Source organism: Balearica regulorum, chromosome 3 (genome assembly GCF_011004875.1).
Source record: "Balearica regulorum gibbericeps isolate bBalReg1 chromosome 3, bBalReg1.pri, whole genome shotgun sequence".
NCBI lineage: Eukaryota > Metazoa > Chordata > Aves > Gruiformes > Gruidae > Balearica > Balearica regulorum.
The window spans coordinates 80930616-80953081 of record NC_046186.1 but is presented as its reverse complement, the minus strand read 5'-3'; the positions used below and the strand labels follow the sequence as shown (position 1 = coordinate 80953081).

Genomic DNA, 22466 nt, shown 5'->3' with positions numbered 1-22466 from the left:
TGTTTAGGGGATTTTGTATCCATCTATTCCTGCTCTTTGTTGCCTGCTACTTGGCTGTACGCAGATTTATCTGCTACGCTTTTTTCTCTTCTGTCTCGCTTTGAGCTGCTCTTGCTGTTATCTGACTTTTCCCTAATAGGTCTGATTCATATTGTACACGGTTGACAGGGCCTTCTGCCTCCTTCCTGACTCCTGAAGCCAAACTCACTTGTTCTTATATTCTGTGGGCTGTCACTGCTTTTCAGTAAATTTAGACCTATGAAGTGGTCTGCTTGTTTTCTTCTAAAATTTACTCTCTGCTTTCTGGACTAGCGTTGCATTTGTTGGTTTTAAAGTCTTGGAAAATGGTAAATGACACATTTTAAATTATTTATATCAGGCTCTAGTTGGATGGAAACTGGAATGGAATAAAATGTACCAAACTAGCACTATTTTTTAAATACAGGTACCTATTACAGAGCAAAAAAAATCAAAATGTATTTTCTATTTCAAATCAAGCAGCTTATTAAAAATAACAGCAGTGAATTGCACTGTTTTTGTTGATTGCCTTCACCAAGACTTCAGAGTTGGGAAATACCTGGGACAAAAAGAAGCAGCTCTGCTGGAGTTCACCTTCTTTGCTTGAATTTGAAGTTACAAACTTGCTTAATTTAAGTTTGAAATCATGTAGCTGTGTTTTCTGATACTCATTCCACCTGGCAAAGTCACTGAAACTCAGGAAACTACAGAGACAGCCAACTCCCCGGAAGAAATTAAATCAAACATGCTCCTATTTGTGTACCCCAGGGAAGTATACAACAGAAACAGTACCTATTATTGGAAAGGGTTTGTTAAACCACTTGTAACTTCAAAATTTAGTTGATAAATTTGCTGAAAGGCTTGCCTTTCTGACAAAGTAAGGCTGGACAGTATACTTACCTTTTGGATCAGCCTTTCATTTTCCAGCAGTTAACTTGAGCTGTTAGCACTTGTAACCATGTGGGCAGCTCACATTGCAAGTTGTAGTTCATAAAGAACGCAATGTGTTTAAGAAGAATGCTTGTGACAGCGTCGCCCTTACCACTGATGTGATGTCCTCATGACCTCTTGTGTTTTAGCTGCTCTTACACTGGATGGAAGTCAACTGGAGGAGTGCAAATCCCAAAGCAGGCACAGCATTAAAATTCATTGGAATTTGGAGTGTTTGAAAGTCCTATATAAATGCATTTTAAGTGTAGATTATGTTTTGCAAAACGCACTAAAATCTTTATTTTTAGACTGGAAAAGCAGTGACATGTCCTGTGTTTCAGAAAATGTTCAACATATGTTCCAAATTTAAGCTGTATTATAAATTAGAAGCAAGGGTGATAATACGGTTTAGTTACCAAGGAGGTTGCAAAAGCTTTGGGAAATGTGAAGAAGAGAGTTATATGGGGAGATGATCTTATGATCTCTGTTTCTTCCAGTTTCCTGAATCAAGCCACTCTTGCATTTTGTATAGTTTTGTTGCAGGTGAGGTTTGGTGTAATTTTTGTAAGTAACTCTATTGGGTTATTTGCAGTGTGGTAGCTGGCTGAGGTGTAAAGTTGTTTTCAAAGTAAGTTTCTGGAAATATTTTGAAGAATGAACTTGAAAGGCTAAGAAGAACTCTTGGCACTCTGTGGACTACCAACAGCAGCTGTAAAGTTTCCTTTTTAGAGTTCTTTCAGTAACTGGAATTTGAAAATCTGTATTTCTCCCTCCAGTTATTGTCCTATAGTTTCCCCTCTGGGCTGCTTCACCAAGTGTCTGTTAAATGTTCCGCAGTTTGTTTTTAGCTCTCTAGTTCTGGCTTCTGTGTGTGTGTGTGTGTACATGTTTTAACTTCTTTAGGATGGTAATTCAGATGTAAAAATAGTTGCTTAGTATTAGCTGGCTAGCTGTTAAACCAGTAATGCAAAAGTATGGGCACTTTTCTCTTACTCCATGGCTGTACTTGGATGTTGGAAGTTTCTTAAAAACAAACTTACCAACCCAAAACCACCTCCTCCTCCCCTCTCCCCCACTCCCCTTGATATTTTTGCCTTACAACCTCCATCGCCATCTGATAACCAAATCACACCTTGGGTCCAAGTTGCTTTTGTAGCTGAGCTCTACAAAAATTTTTAAGAGAATTTTTAAGTTGGTGGTACTTGTCTGGTTAAACAACAGACAATTATTTTGTTTAATGAGGGAAAGTGTTCTTTCAATATCAAAATCTTCTAGCAGGAGTTATTGTGCCATAACCGGGGCATGGCTATGGCTAGGAAGCTGTAAATGAGACCTACCTTAGTTTCTGCGCTGTGCAGGTTGAGAGACAGCACAGGCAAACCTTGAAACATGTGAGCAACCTCTGACTCTTGTTAATAGCTGTTAGAATAGTATTCCCTCTATGCATGTCAGCTTAGTTAAGGATATACCTGAGCTATAATATTTGTCTAAAAGCTGAGCTTGAATGGAGGGACATCTCTGCAACCTGCTACTTGAACTTAATTGAAAGTACCTCAAAAACTTTGTATGTTAATTATGAAAACAATGAGTCCTAACTCCTCTCCTTGGTAATAAACAGTGACCCCAAAAGACGGCTTTTGCTTTGTGTTTTTTTTTTTTATGCCAACAGTATGCTGTGTTCACCACAACATGCTTGCAGGAGATTATCATACACATCCATGTTAAAACAAAAATGTCTATATTGCATTACAGTTTGAGTTCTGATTTTGAGTTAAAGGTGGTATTGATTTGCTGTAGGTAGCATAAGTTTGGCTGTCAATAGGCAAAAAAGTAAACATTCAAGCAGAGGTAAGAACTGATAGTTTTAAGACATTTGGTAGAGATCATACCATTGTTTTACACCTGAAGATGGTGAATGTCCTGAAATTTTGTTCCTGGTGGCTGGATGCTAATCTAACTTTCTGTGTTAGTGCCACAACCAGTCACATAACAACACGGTCCTTGTTAAAGAAGGATTAATCTGTGAATCAGTTCTGATTGTAAAGGAGGTTGCAGTTAGTCATAGTGAAGAGCGATCTAGTGCTCTGCCAACGTGAAATGCTGTTTTTTGAGAATAATGTTGTCTTGTGCTTCTAAAAGACCTGTTTCTCAAATGGTTTGATTATATCTGACTGTGTTTTTGCTCATGTGATGAGACATGACATTGAATTAGAATGTCTTTGAATTCTAGACTGGATCTTTAAAAAAAACCCTGTTTCTTGGATAACTTTATAGCCAGGTCATCTGCCACGTTAATGTCCGTCGATATGTGGAGGGTTTTTTAAATGGCAATTATGGTAGTTGGGGTTAAAACAAACAAAAAAAGCCAAAGAAAAGACAAGATGAAGCATGGTCTGGTGACCACTTGTATAAACTGAGATCTGTACAATTGTTGAATTTTATATTAATGTTCTAGAGGAATTTAACATGCAAAAGTGACAATGTTACACTGTTAATAATACTGTTGAGGTTTAATTAGGTTGTTGCAAAATTAAAAACCAAGCTATTTCATCAGTTATATTTGGATTGTTGAATGCTGTTCTTTAAATTGCAAAGATTGAATGTGGAATATCTTCCTGTTTTTCTATTGTAGGAAAAGTTCGGTGGCAGGACTTTGATCAAGATGCTTATGTTGGCGCTACCATGGTGCGATCTGGTCAGGATCCATACGCCCGCAATAAGTTCAATCAGGTAGAAAGCGACAAGCTGCGAATGGATCGAAGCATTCCTGACACTAGGCATGATCAGTAAGTGCCAAACTGAGCCATGTTTGACTTGGATTAACCTTTTTGTATTTATGGCTTTTGAGCAGCAGGTGGTTTTTGTAAAGCAGGAGCTCTCCAGCTTTCGAAATGACAGGAACAATAAACTGTGGTGTGATCCTTGAACAGTAGGTTAAAGAACAATGAATCTTATTCAAGTTTTTCTGTTTCCATGACTTCCATCAGTGTGTATTCTATATCCAAACTGGTGCTGCATTCCAGTCTTTTTTTGTTCCTATTTATCTGATGGCTTTTCTTGGTTTCTACCTTTGTAAGTCTCTTTCACTGTGAGGATAATCAAACAGTGGAGCAGGTTGCCCAGCGAGGGTGTAAAGTCCCCGGTCTTAGAGATATTCAAAGCCCAATGCACAGCCTGCTGTAGCTGGCCCTGCTTTGAGCAGGCAGTTTGGACTAAGATTTCCAGGGACCCCTTTCCATCTAAGTCACTCTGATTCTGTTCTTCTAAGTATGTGACGATTGTCAACGCCTGACCTAAAGGAATCCATTTATGCAGACCCCAGTGAACATAGGGCAGAATTGCACTTCAGATGCTTAAAAATTTTTTGCTATGTCAGGCTGCATGTGCAGATTCAGGAAGTAGTATACATCAGAGTAAGGAAAAATATTATTTTCCTGTGGGTAGAGAAGACTTTATGCAAAAAAAGGGTTTGAGTGACTTGCACTAATCTTGTTTAAGCAGAATTGATTACTATTAAACCAACAGTTGCTCATTAGGACTTCCATAACTTACAAATAACAAAAGCAGGTTGAACTTGGTTTTAAAAACTAAGCAAGCGTAGTCTCAAAGCATAAAATTAGCCAACTGTATGTAGTTAATTTGCATACCTAATTCTGGAGTTAGAGTGAACGTACATTCTCAGCTTTGTAGGTAGAAGAAGCTGGAGGGGACACCAGAGGGAGATAGAAAAGGAGGGTGACTGTTTTTCCTCTATAAAGCTCTTTGATCAGGAATGGCATAGCAAAGGAGACTTGTATAAAAAACTCAGACACTTGCTGTGTCATTTTAAAATCCCTTGTATAATAGCATGGGTTTAGGTTCCTTTAAGCAGATGATTTGTAGATAGAGAAAAGCAAGTCTTGTATAATTTGCCATTAATTGAATGGAAAAGTAGGAAGAATCTAGTGTTTCATGTGTTGCCATGAAAGCAGTGAAAAGCATGATGCCCCTGGTATACTGAGGAGTTTAAAATAACTTTTGAATTTTCTTCATCTCTCATAATTTTTTTTTTCCCCACAAGAAATGCATTCTAACTCTTTATACCAGGTATTCTTTTCCTGCAAGAGCAAAGCTCAACCATCAACTTCTAGAAGCTTGTATGTTTCAGATGTGCTGGATTTGGAATTTTTCTAGATATTTAATAACCTCTGAGGGGAGTCTAACAGAGAAATGCTGCTCTTTGAGAAGAACTTAAATAAGAGAGATGACAGGAGACAAATTATATTACAGTGTCTACGTTTGCTTTAACTGTCAGTATTGTGCTTGTACACTGACCTGCCTGGGTTTTTTCACTAAATGGAGCTGGAAAAGAACCCTGCAATGAAGAGAGGTGTGTTTCTGGAGAAAGGCTGAATCTGTGTTGTGATTATTACTTAGACTTTGCCATGGACCAGATTTAAGTACTTGTCAGTCTGTAAATGGTCATCTTTTTAAAGGGGAAAAAAACCAACCAAGCACCCTCCCCACCTGCCAAAAAAACCCAACCCAAAACAACTGAAGCAGTCATTCCTACAAAATGTCCATGATGCTTTCCCTGCCATGTTGCAATTAATTTTCCTTCTATTTTGGCAAGGGCATTCACTTGAAATGAATGAAAAAAGTCACATGAGATATTTGGGAACTGTCCAATGGAAAGAGCAAAAGCAATAGCCATAGGAAGAGCAATACATTACAGATCTGAACACGTGACACTTGGAAGCATGTTATTTTCAATAAAATTGGAGGCAACTAGGTTAAGATTAAGATCCCTTATGGAGCTGCTAAATCTTTTTCTTTAAGAGAAGAAACCTGGATGAGGAAATACTTGTTTCTGTTTAAGCAAATTTTTATTAATTTTATTGATGTGTCTAAGAGGCTGTTTGACTTTAAAATAACAACATGATAATATTATTGTTGAAATTGTCTAGGCTGTTTAGAAGCAGTTTGTCAGGATTCTACATTAGATAGCTAAATGTGTGTGTAACCACGCATCTCCTTTTCATACTATGTTATTTAGCCTTTTCTGCATCAGACAAACGTTAGACCAAAGTTTTCTACTTGCTTTTTGTCAAAGCTTACGAGCAGTTCTAGAAAACACTTTGGTTTGTCTAAGCTTCTTGCCTTTATTTTAAGCAAAAGGGAGAAGTGAGAAACAGGCAGATACAGCATAAGAAAGGAAGCAGAGCGAGGAGGTCTGGGCAGGAATGCAGATTTTCACTCCAGCTGATGCTCACAACTGCCACTTCCAACAGCTTTGAGAAACCTCTGGGTTTCCTTCTGTTGCAATCTGTTTACAATGTGTAACTGAGAACTATCCCTGTCATGGTAGACTTCAGAGATCCAGGAAATGAGTGTCACAGTCATAATAGGAAACTTCGAGAGCTGTCCTCCTGTCAGTATAAAATAGCCTCCCAAATGGGCTGAAGGGTGAAATACTCCATGGTTTTTGTGGACCAATGTCCATCATGCTTACTTTGGACCAGTGGTTTCTGATCACATCTCTTGTCTGATGTGTTGGCATGATTCTTGAGAATTACTGTAAGTACATTAGCTGGATTAAACCATGTTTTCTTTCTCATTCGGCATCTATTAGAAGCTTCTGACCTCACACTCAAGTTTTATTCTTAAGCAGAGAAGAAACAACTTTCCTATCTCTTTGGTACCCAGATATCTGTTGAGGTGAATGTTCTCCTTGCACTGTTTAAAGTGGATATTTCTGCCAAAAAATGGTTTCTGAATTCTCCGTGGTTTGTTGAAAACTTGTTAATGATATGAACTAGTCCAGCAACTCAAGTTTCTGGGGGAAGGAATGTACTTTTAATTTTTTTAACTGATTTTAATGGCCTGTGCTAAGCATCGAAGTGATGACATTGTTTCTTTGGTTGAGGTTTTATCTGTGGCACTATTCACACAGCAGAATAGGATGAGGACTGCTACTAAGACAGTTAAAGCAGGATTTTTTGAAGAGCTGAGCGCAGAAATACTCAGTAAGACATTCCTCCAGTTTTACTTGGAAGTCTAAAAATCTTAATTTCTCCCTCAGAAATATGCAGTAGTGCTCTTGTCTTGAGTTTCCTTACAATTCAGAGGCTTTATTGCATTCAGCAATTCCACTCTAAGACGTGCTCTGGCTCAAGTGCTCTCGTCTGCAAAGAGATCAGTATAAGTTTAATGTGACTTTTTTAATTAGTGTAACGCAAGTGCTTCATGTGATAACTGCATGCACAGTAGGCTTGTCCTCTGTGGGCAATTGGAAAGTTAGCAGAAAAAAGAATATCTTTTTTGGCACCGTAGGCTTTGGTGTATAATAGCTGGATGTCTCTTAGCTGTCCAGATGAATTGCCAGAAGGCAATAGAGAAGGTCTCAATTTTTTACTTTCCAGGAACGCATACACGTTTGATTCATTGCTTCAACGCTGGGCGGTAGTGACGAAGCCATCTTCTATGCCCACCATTGGAGAAAGCAAGCTAGATAAGGCCTTCCTAATCTGACACAGCAATTATAGGGTTGGCATGGGCTTTGTTTTTCTTCAGAGTGAGTGAGGTCACCATAGCACAGGCAAGCACCGACGTGTGCGATGTTATGGGTCTGTGGTATTGAAACCACTGCAGGTCCTTGGGATTTTGTAGGGTGGGCAAGGGCAAGAAGTGGACTGTCGCTCCCTCTCTGATTCCAAGTTGAAGGTTGTGTGGTTTATGATGCAGGTCACAGATGTTTAATCAGATATGGAGAGGCCTTTTATACAGTTTTAGAAGTTTAGATAGCAATGTAACTTACCTCTCTTCCCTTAAAAGCTAGTTTGATTAATACTGCACAGAGTACAGAATTGCTTGCTGAATTTGCTACAAGTGTATGCTGGCTGGGTTTATCCCTTCTGAAGACATCTAGGCCTGTTTAAAACTCTGCCCCTAATATTTAATAAAGGCTACGTGAGGAAATACATTATTCATGTATGTTACTGCATGAATGGTGATGAGTATCGTGACCTGTCAGACTGTAATGCTTTCAGCATAAACTTGATATACAGTGTTTTGTAGTACTGTTAGTTTCTAATACAATGTGAGTAGTCTCTTTTTTTAGGTTTACTGTCAGTGGATTTAAACAGCTTAACTTTTTGTAGTCCTGCAGGAAGTATTTTGGGATTTGCTTCTTTTTACTTATTGTATTAAATTGAAGCTACTAGAGGTGATGAAAAATGACTTGACATAGATGGAATATTTCATTATCTTTATGGTGCGGAAGGATGTAGTTCTGTGTTTAGTTGGCTCAACATTGTCACAGCTAGCTTTGTTTTTCAAATTCTGAATGTTACAATCCTTACAACTCTTTAGAATAGAAAACTGTTTTTATCTATGAGCAAGACCGGGATGTTACAAGAGCTTTAAAAATAAAGGGAGAAGTGGACACATGCTATTCTCAAGACGATACATGGTAGCCTGTGAACCTGTGCATTTTCATGGAAAATATGTTCGTTTGCTTAGATCTGTTGAATACTTTTAATGTAAAATAAGGGTTCTGGTTTCATACTCAGTTGCACGAAAGATATTTACAATGTGCAGCAGTGGTGATATTCTGATGACTTTTCTGAACCTGCCTATATCTGGCACTGACTTCTTAGTCTGTTGTATCCTAAGACAACTGCCAAAAGTGGCAGAAGAGGAGTCGCTTATAAACTCACCTGCAAACCAGATATTTCGTTCTTCCTATGTAGATGTCGTGCGTACATGATTTTAATAGAGAACTGTTTCTGCTAAGCCTGGAATGTAAATAATATGTATAAACAACAGTGTATTATGTCTTTCAGGTGTCAACGGAAACAATGGCGGATAGATTTGCCAGCCACTAGTGTGGTGATCACCTTTCATAATGAGGCAAGATCTGCTTTGCTTCGAACTGTTGTCAGGTATACCTAACAGACACTTTGATTTTTTATTTTTTTAACTTCTTTTTCTCCCTAAAGGCCGTTCACTTGTGTCAGATAATAGCTTACGATAAGGAAGGGAGGTAACAATCCATTAGGCTTTTCTGAACCATTTGCAGGGGGAAAGCTGAGCCTTAATTTCATTGATGCTTCCAGTTCTTATGTTCTGAAATAGTGACATTAATCAAGCAAAATTGCTCCCCTTTACCACAAATGCATGAAAATGTGGAACAAGTTACTAGATGATGTTTGGAAGTTGGCTGTATAACTAGTTTCAAGACAAACTCAGGGAAGATGGATTCTCAGGGGATATTTGACCTAGAGCTGTCTTCAGAATTCCATGTTGCAAATTGTCTAATCCACTCATTCCTGGAGGCTGGAATTTTGGGGGGAAAGATTCTATATGTGCCTTTCTTCACAATTGCTTTCTCTAAGAATAAGCCAATAGCTGTTATTGAAGATAGGATCCTTGGCTAGGTGCTATTGTGGCTTAACAAAGCAACTGCTTTTATGACATTATTATGAAAAATTTAGACTGCTTAGTACTGAATACTTTTTTTTTTGGGGTCTATTTCAGTGTCCTTAAAAAAAGCCCATCACATCTTATTAAAGAAATCATACTCGTGGATGACTACAGTAATGATTGTAAGTACTTTTACAGGGTCTTAACTTTATTTTGTTTATTCTGGTAAGACTTTCTGTAGATGCTAGTAAGTGACTCAGTTGAGAATAAGTCACATCAATAGGAGTTTGCAGAGACTGATCCAAACCCAGTTCTTAATTCTTTTGCATCTGTCATTATGGAAATTTGAAGAGTTCTGATAAATACTTCAGGTATATTTTATTACTTCCTGCTCACTGAAGGAGCTGAGTGTATACTTGAAAACAGCCTTTACTTAGTATGTTATCTGACATAAATTATTTTATTTTTTTTAAAGCTGAGGATGGTGCTCTCTTGGGAAAGATTGAAAAAGTGCGGGTTCTTCGAAATGATCGCCGAGAAGGTAGGCTTAATCTGGGGGAAGGAAGATACAAATTCCGTTGTGCTGCCTTATCTGTTCATCAAGTCGTTTAAAGGAACATTCTGCTATACATTCTCTGTTGGAGGGAGGATTTTCACTTTGTAAATCAACTTGCTAACGGAAGGAATAAAACCAAATGCATTTGTGCAAGTAAAAACAGTAATTCTGATTAATTCCATATTGTTGTATGTGCAGTTGCCTATTGTTGGCTTTCACCTCCTTGAGAAACTGCCTTTCACCCTCAACCTCTCCTTTCTCTTACTATACTGAATCCCCAGTTAAGCTGCTCCCTTTGTACGTAAGGTCTTGCTGTAAACTGTGAATATTTTAAATGATCCAGCTTAAAAACAGCTCGCTCTCTTTGCTGGTTCCCGTACTAGCGATGATTTTTAAGGATCCAGTTGATGGACACCCTGACCAAGTTTGTTTGGCAGACTTGAGAGGGTTTGAGCAGCCAGGAGAGCCAGGACCACGTATGCCAGTTTTGCAGACGCCAGTGTGCCATGTAACAAACTTGTCTTACGTTTTTGTTTTCCTCTTTGTTGCTTTGTAAATTATGGTCTCATATGACTGAGCCCTTCAGTCAGCAGCTTCCTGGCTATGGAGCTTAAAGTATTAGATACAGGCAACTGTTATTCTACAGCTGTTTGAAATAATATCTGAGAGTTGACAGTTGAAATAGCTGAGTTAGCAGATATGTGCTTGTTTATTTTTATAGGTGCTGTATCTTCTAGGCTGCCAGCCCAGCCTGGGGAGCAGCTAGAATCGTTGTCAGATGTCGGAGACTGGAAATGACATGCACAAAACCTGTGTTGTCCCATAATTAGTTATTGCAAACTGATGGGCTCTTAGTGTTTACATATTTTGTTTGGATTATACTTGTGAACAAAGACTTGTTAGGAAAGCAGGCCTTTTATGACTTGCCATGGTTGCAGGGTTCTGAGTAAGTTGACATCATTCCTCTGATCAGTACAACACTTAAAGATGGAGATAATAGTAATGGAAAAATGAAGTAATGCTTTTTGATTTTTTTTAAAGTAATTATTATAAATATTAACTTTGTACTGCATGTACAGAAGAACTGAATTGTCATTCAAACTTAAAATATGCATCAGTATATCTGAAAATGTAATATAATTTGACAAATCTTTTACTATGTCAAAAAAGAATGTTTATTTGCAATCTGAAGGCACTGTGCTGCCTTACTTGCTATTTTTGTGAGATTAGGATTAAATTATTACCTGTGGGATCTACTGTATTGTTTATAAAGTTTTGCCTATGCATGCGTACGTGCAACCAGGTGATAATTTTTTAAATTAAAATATTCTAAGATTCCATTTGATTGTTGGCTTGTTATGCTGGAGTTTGATACGGACTTTGCTTTTCATTTTCAGGAGTAGGCTGATACTGATATCTCAGAAACATACAAATTAAAATTTAAGAGAATCAGTAAAACCAACCAGTGTATAAGACACTAAGAGTAACACATTGGTATGAACAACAGGGGAAAGCAGTGTTTTTAAAATGAAAATTAAAATAAAGGGACAGTGACTGTGGAGGGGATTACATTGCTTTCAGAAATATGGGATAGTAGCTTTTGGTCTGATCTGTAGGATTGGAGTTCGTTATGGGAACAGATGTGTTTTGGAGGGCATGGTAGTCTGTGAATAAATGTTCAGGGGAACCCTCTCAATTCTCTGTTGTAAGGCTGGATGTGATTGTAGTGGACTCAGACCCAAGCGGTCACCTTAGATTGGGGGTGGGGGGGGAAGGAAATTAGAAACGCTGTGGTGTGTTTTCTATGAAAGTAGAGCAAGACTGTACGCTCTGTAAGAATGTAAGTTAGAAATAATAAGGTCTGGAACGGAGGAATTGCGCAAGTAAAACAAACATAGCCAGAGTGCTTGAGGAATGGTTTGATGTGGAAAAAACCTGAACAGAACAGCTTCAAAGGTTGGAATTAGGGAGACAACATAAAAACAATGAGTTACAATTAGCTGCCAGCGTGCAACAGATGAAGTGTAGAAGGTACTGTCAGAGATGAACACAGTGTGTATCTACAATAGTGAAGCACTCACATTTGTGGTAAGAGATAGTACAAAGATTGTGGTGAATGTTGGACAGACCAAACAAACTTATCCTCTTAAGCATCTTGTATTCTGTTTGTCAGTTATGTTTATTTTGTAAAAGGAATGGAAAGAAATGGGGGTCACTCTTTTACATGTTTCAGTTAAGGGGAAAAAACCCAACCAAAACCAGAACAGGCTTGGTGGGAAACAACGTAGAAAGAAAAAGAAAAAAACAAACAAAAACCCCCAAACAAACAAAAAACCCCACACCAAAACAAAACGTAGTACTTGGCTTTGGTCTTGAGTGACAATAAAATCAATGAATTTTGAATATTAATAGAGAAAAGTAGGGAGGAGATTTACAAAGGAATGAAAGGAAGCTTGCTGTTTTCTGTATTGGAGTCAGTGGTGGAATGTTCTGGGATATGGGTGTAAATATAGCAAGGGACTTTAAGAAATGGTGAGGTCATCCAATGAACAGATATTAAAAGAGAAGGAAGGAAAGGAACAAAGCAAACCAGTGAGGTGATCTGTGTAATTGAGGTGTAGGGAAGAGAAGAACCTTTTGACTTTATCAGGAGCTTCTTCCTAAAGAAATCTTTTCAAGATAAGATTTTAAAAAACCCAAAACAAAAAAAAACAAACCGAAACACTCACCAAAACAAGAGTGTTGCATGAAACACAGGGGGAAGACAGTTGAAAGGGGTGGGGGGGAAGGCTCTCAGATGTGAATTAATCAAGCATGGCTATTTCTGGAAAAAGTTGGATAGAAGAATGGACAGACTGTGGTGAGAACTAGGATGGGAGGGCAGCAAAAAGGTGGGGAGGATAAGTTAATGATGGTGCTTTCCTTAGTTCTATTGTAGAACTGTAAGAAAGATATTTATTTTCAGGACTGATCTTGAGTAACATTTGTCAGTGTAAATACCAGTTATTGTAATGCAGAGATACTTGTGTATCTCTCTTTTTGTCTGTCTGTCTTTTTTCTTTTCTGAAAAGGTACTTGAATTCTTCCACTTAAATCATATTGAAACTTGTAGACTAGGGTGCAGTAGATTGGAAGCTTGCAGACTGTGTGTTGTGAAGTCATTTCACTGAATTGTTAACTAGATTCTCATTTTGATAACGGAACTTATGTGTTTGTCCTGTCTGAGTTAGAGTAATTTAATTCGTGACTAACTTGGAATGCAATACTTTCTCACTGCTGTTGATTGTTTTCCTCAGTAAGTACTTTAAACTTTTTATCTTTGCTTCTCAGGCTTGATGCGCTCCCGTGTCAGAGGGGCAGACGCAGCACAAGCAAAAGTGCTGACCTTCCTGGATAGTCACTGTGAATGCAATGAACACTGGCTGGAACCACTTTTGGAAAGAGTAGCTGAGGTTAGTAAAGAGTTCTTCTAAAGTAGTTTCCTGAAAGAGTAGCTTTTAAATTTTAAAGCCATCTGGTTTATACTACATTAATTTTATACATTTTTCTAAGGAAGCTTTTTCTCTGAAGTGAGATGATGGAGGTGATCGGAGTGTTCCATGATTAAAACCCACTTTTTGTTCATTTAATCTGTGAACACAGGAACATAAAATGTGAATATTTATTATAATCTTTGCAAGCAATTCAAATGTATGCTTCTTTAGTTCTTTAGGGACCTCCTCAGTAAGTGTTGAAAATCTTTAGAGCAAAGTATAGTTCTCAATCAATATAATTTCAATGTAATTCAGTTTACCTGAGTATTTATGCCTCATTAAGATTCAGTGTGATAATAGGAGAGAGGTTGAGCTGTGAAACCAAAATTCTCATGGAAATTAGCAGGGACTGTGGGCTCTCAGCTTCTATGAAAATGCTGCTTCGTCTGTGTCCTGAAAAAGCAATTGAGAGGATTGAGAGTGAAAATATACTGTTTTCTTCAGGAGTTGGTTATACTTGTTAACTTGCTCTGGAGGAACTCAGCTGAAGTGGAAAGTGAATCAAGTGTGATCCCAAAAAGCACTGGGGAACACTCAAGACAACATGTTTATTCTTCTTCCTTAATTGCATTCCCTTTCTGGTAAACTCCCCTTCCTGGAAAGGCTTTCTTTCAAAATGCTCCTGGTCAAAATGGTTTTGCTAATCTACTCTGTTTTGTTAATGCCCAGTTCTTTGCTTATCCTCACTACACTTCCCTTTGCATTTCACCCCAAAAAGGAGAAGGGGGGGGGGAGGGGAAGAAGTGAAAGCCATATACTCAATATGCCAATGGAGAAGCTGTCAATTGATGACTGATTTTCTTTATTCTGTTCGGTTCTACGATGCTTTACTGTGTATTCCAGAAATACTGTAAGTTGCCTAAGATGTGTCAGCAGTTAAAATCCTTTTTTGGAGTAGAAATAATTTTAATCAGCTCAAACCTGGACACTATTAAAGTACCTAGAGCATACAAAGCCCTTCAGTGTGAGTAACATAGCCCTACTTCTATTTTTGTGCCTGTGTAAAGTGTTGCAGCCTCAGAAGGGTTGGGGTGATGTCTCTGTAATTATTAACTAGGAAAATAAACTTGAAGGCATTAAATATATCTCAGAAGGAAGTGGAGAGTCCTTGCAGCTAAAGCACTAATGGATTCTAGAATGCGGGAACCGTTTTCAAGCCTTTTTGTGTAAATGGTTTGAAGCATCTACCTGTTCAAGAAATCAGAATAGAAATGATAGTTTTGGTCAACAAAACCTTGCTTTTAGTAAGACAGCTGTTCTACCATTTACCCTTTTTCTTGTCTGTGACTTTTTCAGGGTATACGCATTTAGCTTTCTGAAACTGATATGGGATATGAAAAGTGTTACCTTTTCATCATAACAGAATGTAAAACCTCTTGTTAAATTGCTGACAATTTTGTGAAGATCCAGCATTACACATGGAATATTTGGTGGGAGAAACTGGTGGACGCTTTGCTTTGTGCAACAGCTACTTTTAGCAGCATGTGAATTATTAGATCCTTCAAAACTTGCTCCTTACAATTGTCACCATGATACACACTAATCATGTGTGCCATTGAATATTTTTCAGCTGTATGAGTACAAGTTTCCATTCTTAAAAGCTTGATGTACTGTTAAATAAATAATTGATGTGGAATGCCAGTTTACTTCCATCTGAGAAGATTCCCAACCAACTGGTATGGGGTTTGATAAAGTAGCTTCTAAGCTTTCTGCTTGTTCAAATAATTAAGGCATGGATAGTATTTACGTATAGTGTATGATAGTTCTTTGTTATTTTAAATGGATTGATTTTGCTCACAGTGCAGACGGTATGTTACTTGGTATGGCAGCACTTTCTTGGTAGTCTCAGTGACAAGAACCTGAAGAGACATGAACTCATTTCTGCTCTGGCCTCAAAGGTAACCTTTTCAGGTCAGGGCAACTATACATTAACAGTATTTTAATATAGTATTTTAATATTAATACAGTAAAAAACCCAGTAACATAAATAAACAGTATTATTAATACAGTATTTTCTGATGCGCTGCTGCATCTATTCTCTATGTGGTGGAAAGTGTGGGGTTTTTCTTTTTTCCTTTTGTTCCAGAATTGCCCACTTGGCATTTAATTCTGTTGGAGTTCTGGGGGATTAGTTGTGTGTTACAATATAAACATTTATAGCTTCCAAGAAACAGTCTGAATTGAATCAGTTTTACAATACTCTTATCTGATGTGCTGTGACCACTTTAGAAAGTGGTGACGTTGACCTCTTGCTTGTGTTGGGAGCACCTGAGACATCAAGCTCCCCTTTGATTGAAGGGTGATCCATCCCACAGTTTTCTTTGAGATGGTTTCCTGGTTAGAGTATTGTTGCCTATTGACCCTGCTTGCTTAGCATTCCTAGAGAGGTCTGACACTGCTAGGGATTTTTCTTCAGCAATTTGAGCAAAGGCTTAAAGCAGAAGCAACGTACATACAAGGTGAATATTTTAGAGTTCAGAATGTACAGATAAGAACATATACAACTCCTGTGTAACCTGGAACTGGTAGATCTCCCTCTTTGCTCCCTCCTGGAGAATGGTTTTCTGTCTGATTCCCTAAGGCTACCTTTTATGCCCTCTAGATTTGTGTGTGTGTGTGTGTGTGTGCGCTGGTTAGGGGAGATTAAATAAGGAGCCAGTGGAGTTCAACCCTTTGATTTTCCCAAAATGTCAGCGTAGTAATAAGTAATACACAGTCTTGAAAACATTGGTAACTACTAGCTAGCTATTTCATGAACATTTGTCTACTTGGCTTTTTCTGTTTCCAATTTCTAATCACTTTATTCTTTTCCTCGTATAACTGATGTATTATAAAAAAAAGGAAGATTCTGGTGCAGAACTGAACTAATCTGTTTTCATAGCATAGCTGTAATTCCTACATTACTTTTAGGAAGGTATTTTTAAACAAAGACCTTAAAAGGAAGAAAGAACTAAGATTAAGAAATGAGATGTGGATTCCTTTTTCATATCTGTCTCAGATTTTGTGACCTTGAATGAGTCAGCTTTTAACTGGCACAATGCTGAAAGAAACATATTTATATTTTCTCTTAAGAGTGTTGTGAAGCTTAATCTTTGAAGTGTCTTGAGATTTTTTTTTTTTGAGGGGGGAGGAAGCAATGTATGCAGAATCTTGAGGATAATTTCTGATGGTTTATGAGAATAATATATAATAGTCTAACTCTCTAGAGCATACATAACCTCCTTATGAAATATTAAAATGAAATAGTCTGCTACAAATTTCCAGGCACTAGATACTTGCAGTATTCACAGGCTATTTCTTTCCATTATCCTCACCAAGAAGCACATGGTTTTCCAATTGTGTGTTCCATTATGAGTTATGGCGTCAACCCCTCAGAACGAAACAGGAGATTACAAAAAGAAAACTTCCTTTTTGCTTGTGTTTTTGTTTCTAAAATGCACATCAGATTTCTACTTTAATCATGCTATGGATAAATAAGTATCTTGCTTTAGGATAAGTTAAAGGGAGCAGCTGCTTTTTAGTATTTTAAGTGAATGAACTCCCTGTACTTTAGAAACCCACAAGCTCTTGTTAATGCAGAGACTGCTAAAAACTTTGTAGTGCCCTGCAAAGCATCACCTTAAGAATGTGCAAGTCTTTTGTCTGCTTTGCTGCTGAGCAAATCTGTAATTTCAAATCACGGAAGGAACAGCATGTTTCCAAGCCAACAAAGTAGTTGTCGTACATCGAGCAGAATGCTCACAACCTGGGTTTTTGTCTGCTGGAGAAACAACTGTAAGTTGCTTAAATAATGTTAGGTGGAGCAACTGGTGTTAGTGTGGTGTGGCACTGATATTGGTTGAACTAATCAGCAGTAAAAGCCTGAGGAAATCACAAATGCATAGAGACAGCATGCTATCTGCTTACTCAGCACAGTGAAGATAAGTTGAAGCCTAACTGAAGCTCTACCTAATGTGACACCTGATAGCTTGGGCAACTTTTACCAGTGGGTTCAGCCATGCTGTGTTGGGTTTGCGTGGCAAGGTTTCGGTAGTGGGGGGGCTACAGGGGTGGCTTCTGTGAGAAGCTGCTAGAAGCTTCCCCTGTGTCTGACAGAGCCAATGCCAGCCGGCTCCAAGACGGACCCGCTGTTGGCCAAGGCCAAGCCAATCAGCGCCTCTGTGATAACATATTTAAGAAAGAGAAAAACAGTTAGAGCTTTTGCAGCCGGAGAGAAGAGTGAGAAGATGTAAGAAACTCTGCAGACACCAAGGTCAGTGCAGAAGGAGGGGCAGGAGGTGCTCCAGGCGCCGGAGCAGAGATCCCCCTGCAGCCTGTGGTGAAGACCATGGTGAAGCAGGCTGTCCCCCTGCAGCCCATGGAGGGAGGATGAGGGGGTGTAGAGATTCCACCTGCAGCCCGTGGAGGACCCCACGCCAGAGCAGGTGGAGGCAACTGAAGGAGGCTGTGGCCCATGGGAAGCCCGCGCTGGAGCAAGCTCCTGGCAGGACCTGTGGCCCCGTGGAGAGAGGAGCCCACGCCAGAGCAGGTTTGCTGGCAGGACTTGTGACCCCGTGGGGGACCCACGCTGGAGCAGTCTGCTCCTGAAGGTCTGCACCCCGTGGAGGAGACTCACGTTGGAGAAGGCCGTGAAGGACTGTCTCCCGTGAGAGGAACCCCATGCTGGAGCAGGGGAACGATGAGAGGAGTCCTTCCCCTGAGGATGAAGAAGCGGCAGAAACACCGTGTGATGGACTGACCGTAACCCCCACTCCCCGTCCCCCTGTGCCGCTGGGGGGGGCGGAGGTTGAAGCCGGGAGTGAAGTTGAGCCTGGGAAGATGGGAGGGGTGGGGGGAGGTGTTTTAAGATTTGATTTTATTTCTCATTCCTCTACTCTGTTTTGCCTAGTAATAAATAAGATGAATTCCCTCTCTAAGTTCGGTCTGTTTTGCTCGTGATGATAATTAGTGAATGATCTCTCCCTGTCCTTATCTCGACCCATAAGCTTTTCATTGTATTTTTTCTCCCCTGTCTGGTGAATGAGGGGAGTGATAGAGTGGCTCTGGTGGGCACCTGGCCCTCAGCCAGGGTCAACCGACCACACATGCCAAGTAGAACCATCTGAGAAAATGCAAATTTTTGTCAGAAAAGGTTTTTAGCGAAGTCCTTAGACGTATAAGCTGTCTCAGTTTCAGCTAAGGAAAGAAGGAGAAGAAAGGAAGGATGGTTTTGTTTTTGTATTTCATGCTGATGGATGTATTGTGAATAACTGGATAGGCTGAGTATCTTCTGTCTCATCAGTCTTCAAATAAAGGAGTTTTCTAATTCTGTCACTGTATACAGAATGTCTAAAATAAGGTCCTGGGTGCACCTGAATGTTAAATTGTGGAGCTCAAACTTTTATTTTGAACTCAAGCAAAATGTTCCATCAAACTACCATAGACGTTATGCTTCAGTGTGTAAATGTAACTTTTTTTTTTCCCCATAGTAAGTCATGGAGACAAACTGGCTTAACCATGATATTGCATTTCTAATATTAGATCTTTTTTTTTAGAGTACTGATGTCTTGTGATCCTATTTGATGATATGTGTGTGGAGTTGTTGGAAAGATTTTTGGTTTTTCTTAGATTATTTTGACAAAAACATCGGCTAAGGTGATTAACATTGCTCCGAGGAGTGTACGAGACCATGGTTGGACAGAGGACTGTGACATCTGTACCCCTGGAGTCTTGGCTGCTGGAGATTAATAGCATTCATTAGTTTGAGGTGGTTTTAGGTTCTTTTTCCTGTCTAAGTATCTGATTGTGAAGTATGATTCTTCTAGTGTGAAATGAGTTAGCATTAACCTAAGACTTTCTGATTACAGAAAGGCCTAAGTGTTCCTTAAAGGTTGAAATAGTAGGACTGTAATAGGCTGTGTGGCTAGAGATGTGCTGTGGAAAACATGAATTGCCTGGATTCTTCTTTTCTTTGAGCTGGGTTTTAAAAGTAAGAATGGAAGTACTGTTTGCTCGACTGCCTTTAGAACTACAAGTTTGCTGCCTTCTTGAAGAGCAAGTCAGAAGGGGATTACTTGAATATAAGGAGCCTAGAATAGAAAGAGGATTCCCAGCCCTATGGTGTGGTTTCTGCTTTCTGAAGCAGTGCTGAGGAATGCTATTCACAGTACTGGCTATTCAGAGTCGTAAGTTGTAGTAGGGGGAGAGCTGGGGGAGATGTGCTAATGAAATCCTGCTGAACTGTTCAACATCTCATCCTGCCTGAATCTTTATATATTGATTTCATTATTTCAATATTACTTTCTAATATTTATTTTAGGACAAGACCAGAGTTGTGTCTCCTATTATTGATGTAATTAATATGGACAACTTCCAGTACGTGGGGGCGTCAGCTGATTTAAAAGGCGGTATGTACCTGTACTGGAATACAAATTTAAAAAAAAAAAAAGGCATCAAGAATCGAAGCTCATAATCACTGCAGTTGTGGAATGGGCAGTTAACATACTGTTCTTCCCTTTCATATATCTAGTTTAAGTTCTATAGGTCAGTTGTTTCTAGGCTTGGATTTTAATTGGCCTTATTGTCTTCTGCTTTAAAACAGTTCATCTTTATTATACTAACTCTTACAAGTTTATGCTGCCTTTTTCCAATGTGCAGTACTCACTCCAATGGTTGTAGGATTCTGTAAATGTGTCAGAAGCCGTTTATGGCCAGAGCTCATGATTCTCTTTTTAGATAAGACAGACTTTAATTGCTCTCTAGCTTAGAAGCCCATCAGCAATGCAGTGCCTATGAGTTTTTTTCAAGATGCTGGTTTGCTTAAAAAATTAAACTCTTCTGAATAAGCTGAAAGCTTTGGAATGTGTTTAAAAAATAAATGTTTTTGTTAGCCATGATTTGTAATTGTGAAGAGAGTAACATGTGACCTTGAAAATTTGTAGTGTTTATACGTTTATAGTTACAAAATTTCCTGTTAAATTGAGTTTAGAAGTCCTAACTACTACAGTTTCACTATGTCTAGCTAGTGTAAACTGTTGACAGCAAATAGTAAAAAAGACTTGTGAAGCCCTCAAAAAAAATTTAAAAATTCCTCCCCTCACTTTCTTCACTGTAAGCAAGAATCTAGCATTTAAAATAGCTATTCTGTGTCCCCCCCTTCCCCTCCCTTTTTTTTTAATAATTGTTTCCACAACCCTTGAAATTTAACTGTCTGCACAAAGATTTAAGATGAGCCATGATATAGAAATTATGCAGTGCTGTTCCCACAGTATTTCAGATTTTCTGAATGGACTTTCTTGAATGAGGAAGGAAAAAACAATTTCAAGCATGTTCTGTGAGTTACTAATTTCTAAATGGCCACCAAGTCTTGTGCCAGTAAACTAAAATAAAAGCAATATTTGCATAATGTTAGATATGCTTCAATTTCCAGTCAGTGATGTGGAGGTGAGAGGTTCTATATCTTTTTAATGAACATTCTAAAATAACACCTACAGTGCATATATTCACAGTATGCTAATGTATAGTTCTCTGCTATTATCTGTGTGCCAGCTTTATTAAAACCTTAAGGCTTTTACCCAATCTATTCATTATGCCTTGAGTATGGAAATCTCTCTACCATTATGTGGCTTTTATTGTTGTCTGCAGTAGGAGGAGGAATTCTTTCATTGAAACCTTTGATTGGTTCCTGTGGGGTTCATGGTCTTTAATTCTTCCCAAGTGAAGTGGGAGAAGATTGAGAGATCATTTCACTTGTTACTGCTTTTTATACTTCATCTTTGGAACTACATTTCCCAATTTATTTTTTTTTTTTCTTTTTAGTGCTCATTTTCTCCCCTCATCCACAATAGAAATAGATTTTTTTTCTTGATTTTTTTTTTTAAAAGTCCGTGGAGCCTCCATACTCTGGACTGAGGAGTGAGAAGCCATCTTTTTTAACATTAACAATAGAAATTTTGTACATAGCAGTGTTTAAAGCTATTTGGGAGTCTGTTGAAACGCAAATAACGTATTTCTTTTCAGTTCCCAGAGGACAGATTACCCTGTTAGAGGTACTGCAGCATTTGGCATCACAGGACACTTTCACTGGGGCCAAGTCTAAAGGTGGAAGCCAAACTATGCTTTCAACCTTAGATACAGTATCTGCATGGCTGAAGCATGGAGAGTTGAGACAGCTGGGACAGCATTTGTGCCCGGTCTGCTTTGAAAGGACTTAATCACCCAAGACAACAAACTAGCAAATGCCACAAACTTTTTAAAGCAGACAGAGCTGAAATAATTCCCAAGTCTGGCCAATACTAAATCCATGCACTTCATGGTACAAATTTTTTTTTGAGGGAGGATTTGAAAAAGTGTTTATGCTGTCCTGAGAAACATTTGAATTACTGGAATAAACCGTAGTTAACTGAGATCTAATATTTTAGAGTATGCCTATGATGCAGTTTACACTGGATAGAATTTCATATTGGATATGCTCTTGTGTTTAAAAATACTCCTTTTACAGACTTACTGATATTATCTCATTGAGTGCAGATTTTTCCCAGAGTCAGTGAAAATGGAGACGAAAACCCAGTTTTTTTATGGGTAGACAATTTGTATGCTTGTTCAGAGTTTGTAAGAGTGCTGTGTTCCAAAAGAGACCCCTTGTGTTCACTGGAGTATATGTAACTCTATCTCTACCACTTCTGCCAGAGAGCAGTAGGTTTGTTTTGGTTTTTTTTTTTTCAAGTTCTCCCAGATGCAAGTAATTTTGCTGGGTATGTATGATGAAATGCAACTTTTTAATTGCATGCAAATATTGGAGCTCATTTTACTTTTCATGCTGGAGGCTTTGCAGTACTATTGATTGTAGACATTTTACTGTTTTGTGACTTGGAGTTTTGGAGTAGTTAGGTGGTCTTTCATTTTTACAGTGCAACACTTCATGAAATACACATGGAGAGAAAGAGTTGGCATGCATGCTGTAAAGACTGTTCAGGATAATTTCTGTACTGTGTGTGTGATAACTGTCTTGCGAGTTAAAATGAAAACAGTTTAGTTTTAAACTCTCC

The 22466-nt window shown here is 38.6% G+C and overlaps 1 protein-coding gene across 3 annotated transcripts in view; it reads left to right on the top strand.

Moving 5' to 3' along the window:
• The window catches only part of GALNT2 (polypeptide N-acetylgalactosaminyltransferase 2), a 95446-nt gene that overhangs the window by 52057 nt on the left and 20923 nt on the right, over nucleotides 1–22466 (top strand). For all 3 annotated transcript variants that reach the window (XM_075748667.1, XM_075748669.1, XM_075748668.1), the window contains 6 exons: nucleotides 3581–3734; nucleotides 8772–8870; nucleotides 9466–9533; nucleotides 9827–9892; nucleotides 13238–13359; nucleotides 19739–19826. In XM_075748667.1, coding sequence (XP_075604782.1) covers nucleotides 3581–3734; nucleotides 8772–8870; nucleotides 9466–9533; nucleotides 9827–9892; nucleotides 13238–13359; nucleotides 19739–19826 — 597 coding nt within the window. The remainder of the gene's footprint in view (nucleotides 1–3580; nucleotides 3735–8771; nucleotides 8871–9465; nucleotides 9534–9826; nucleotides 9893–13237; nucleotides 13360–19738; nucleotides 19827–22466) is intronic.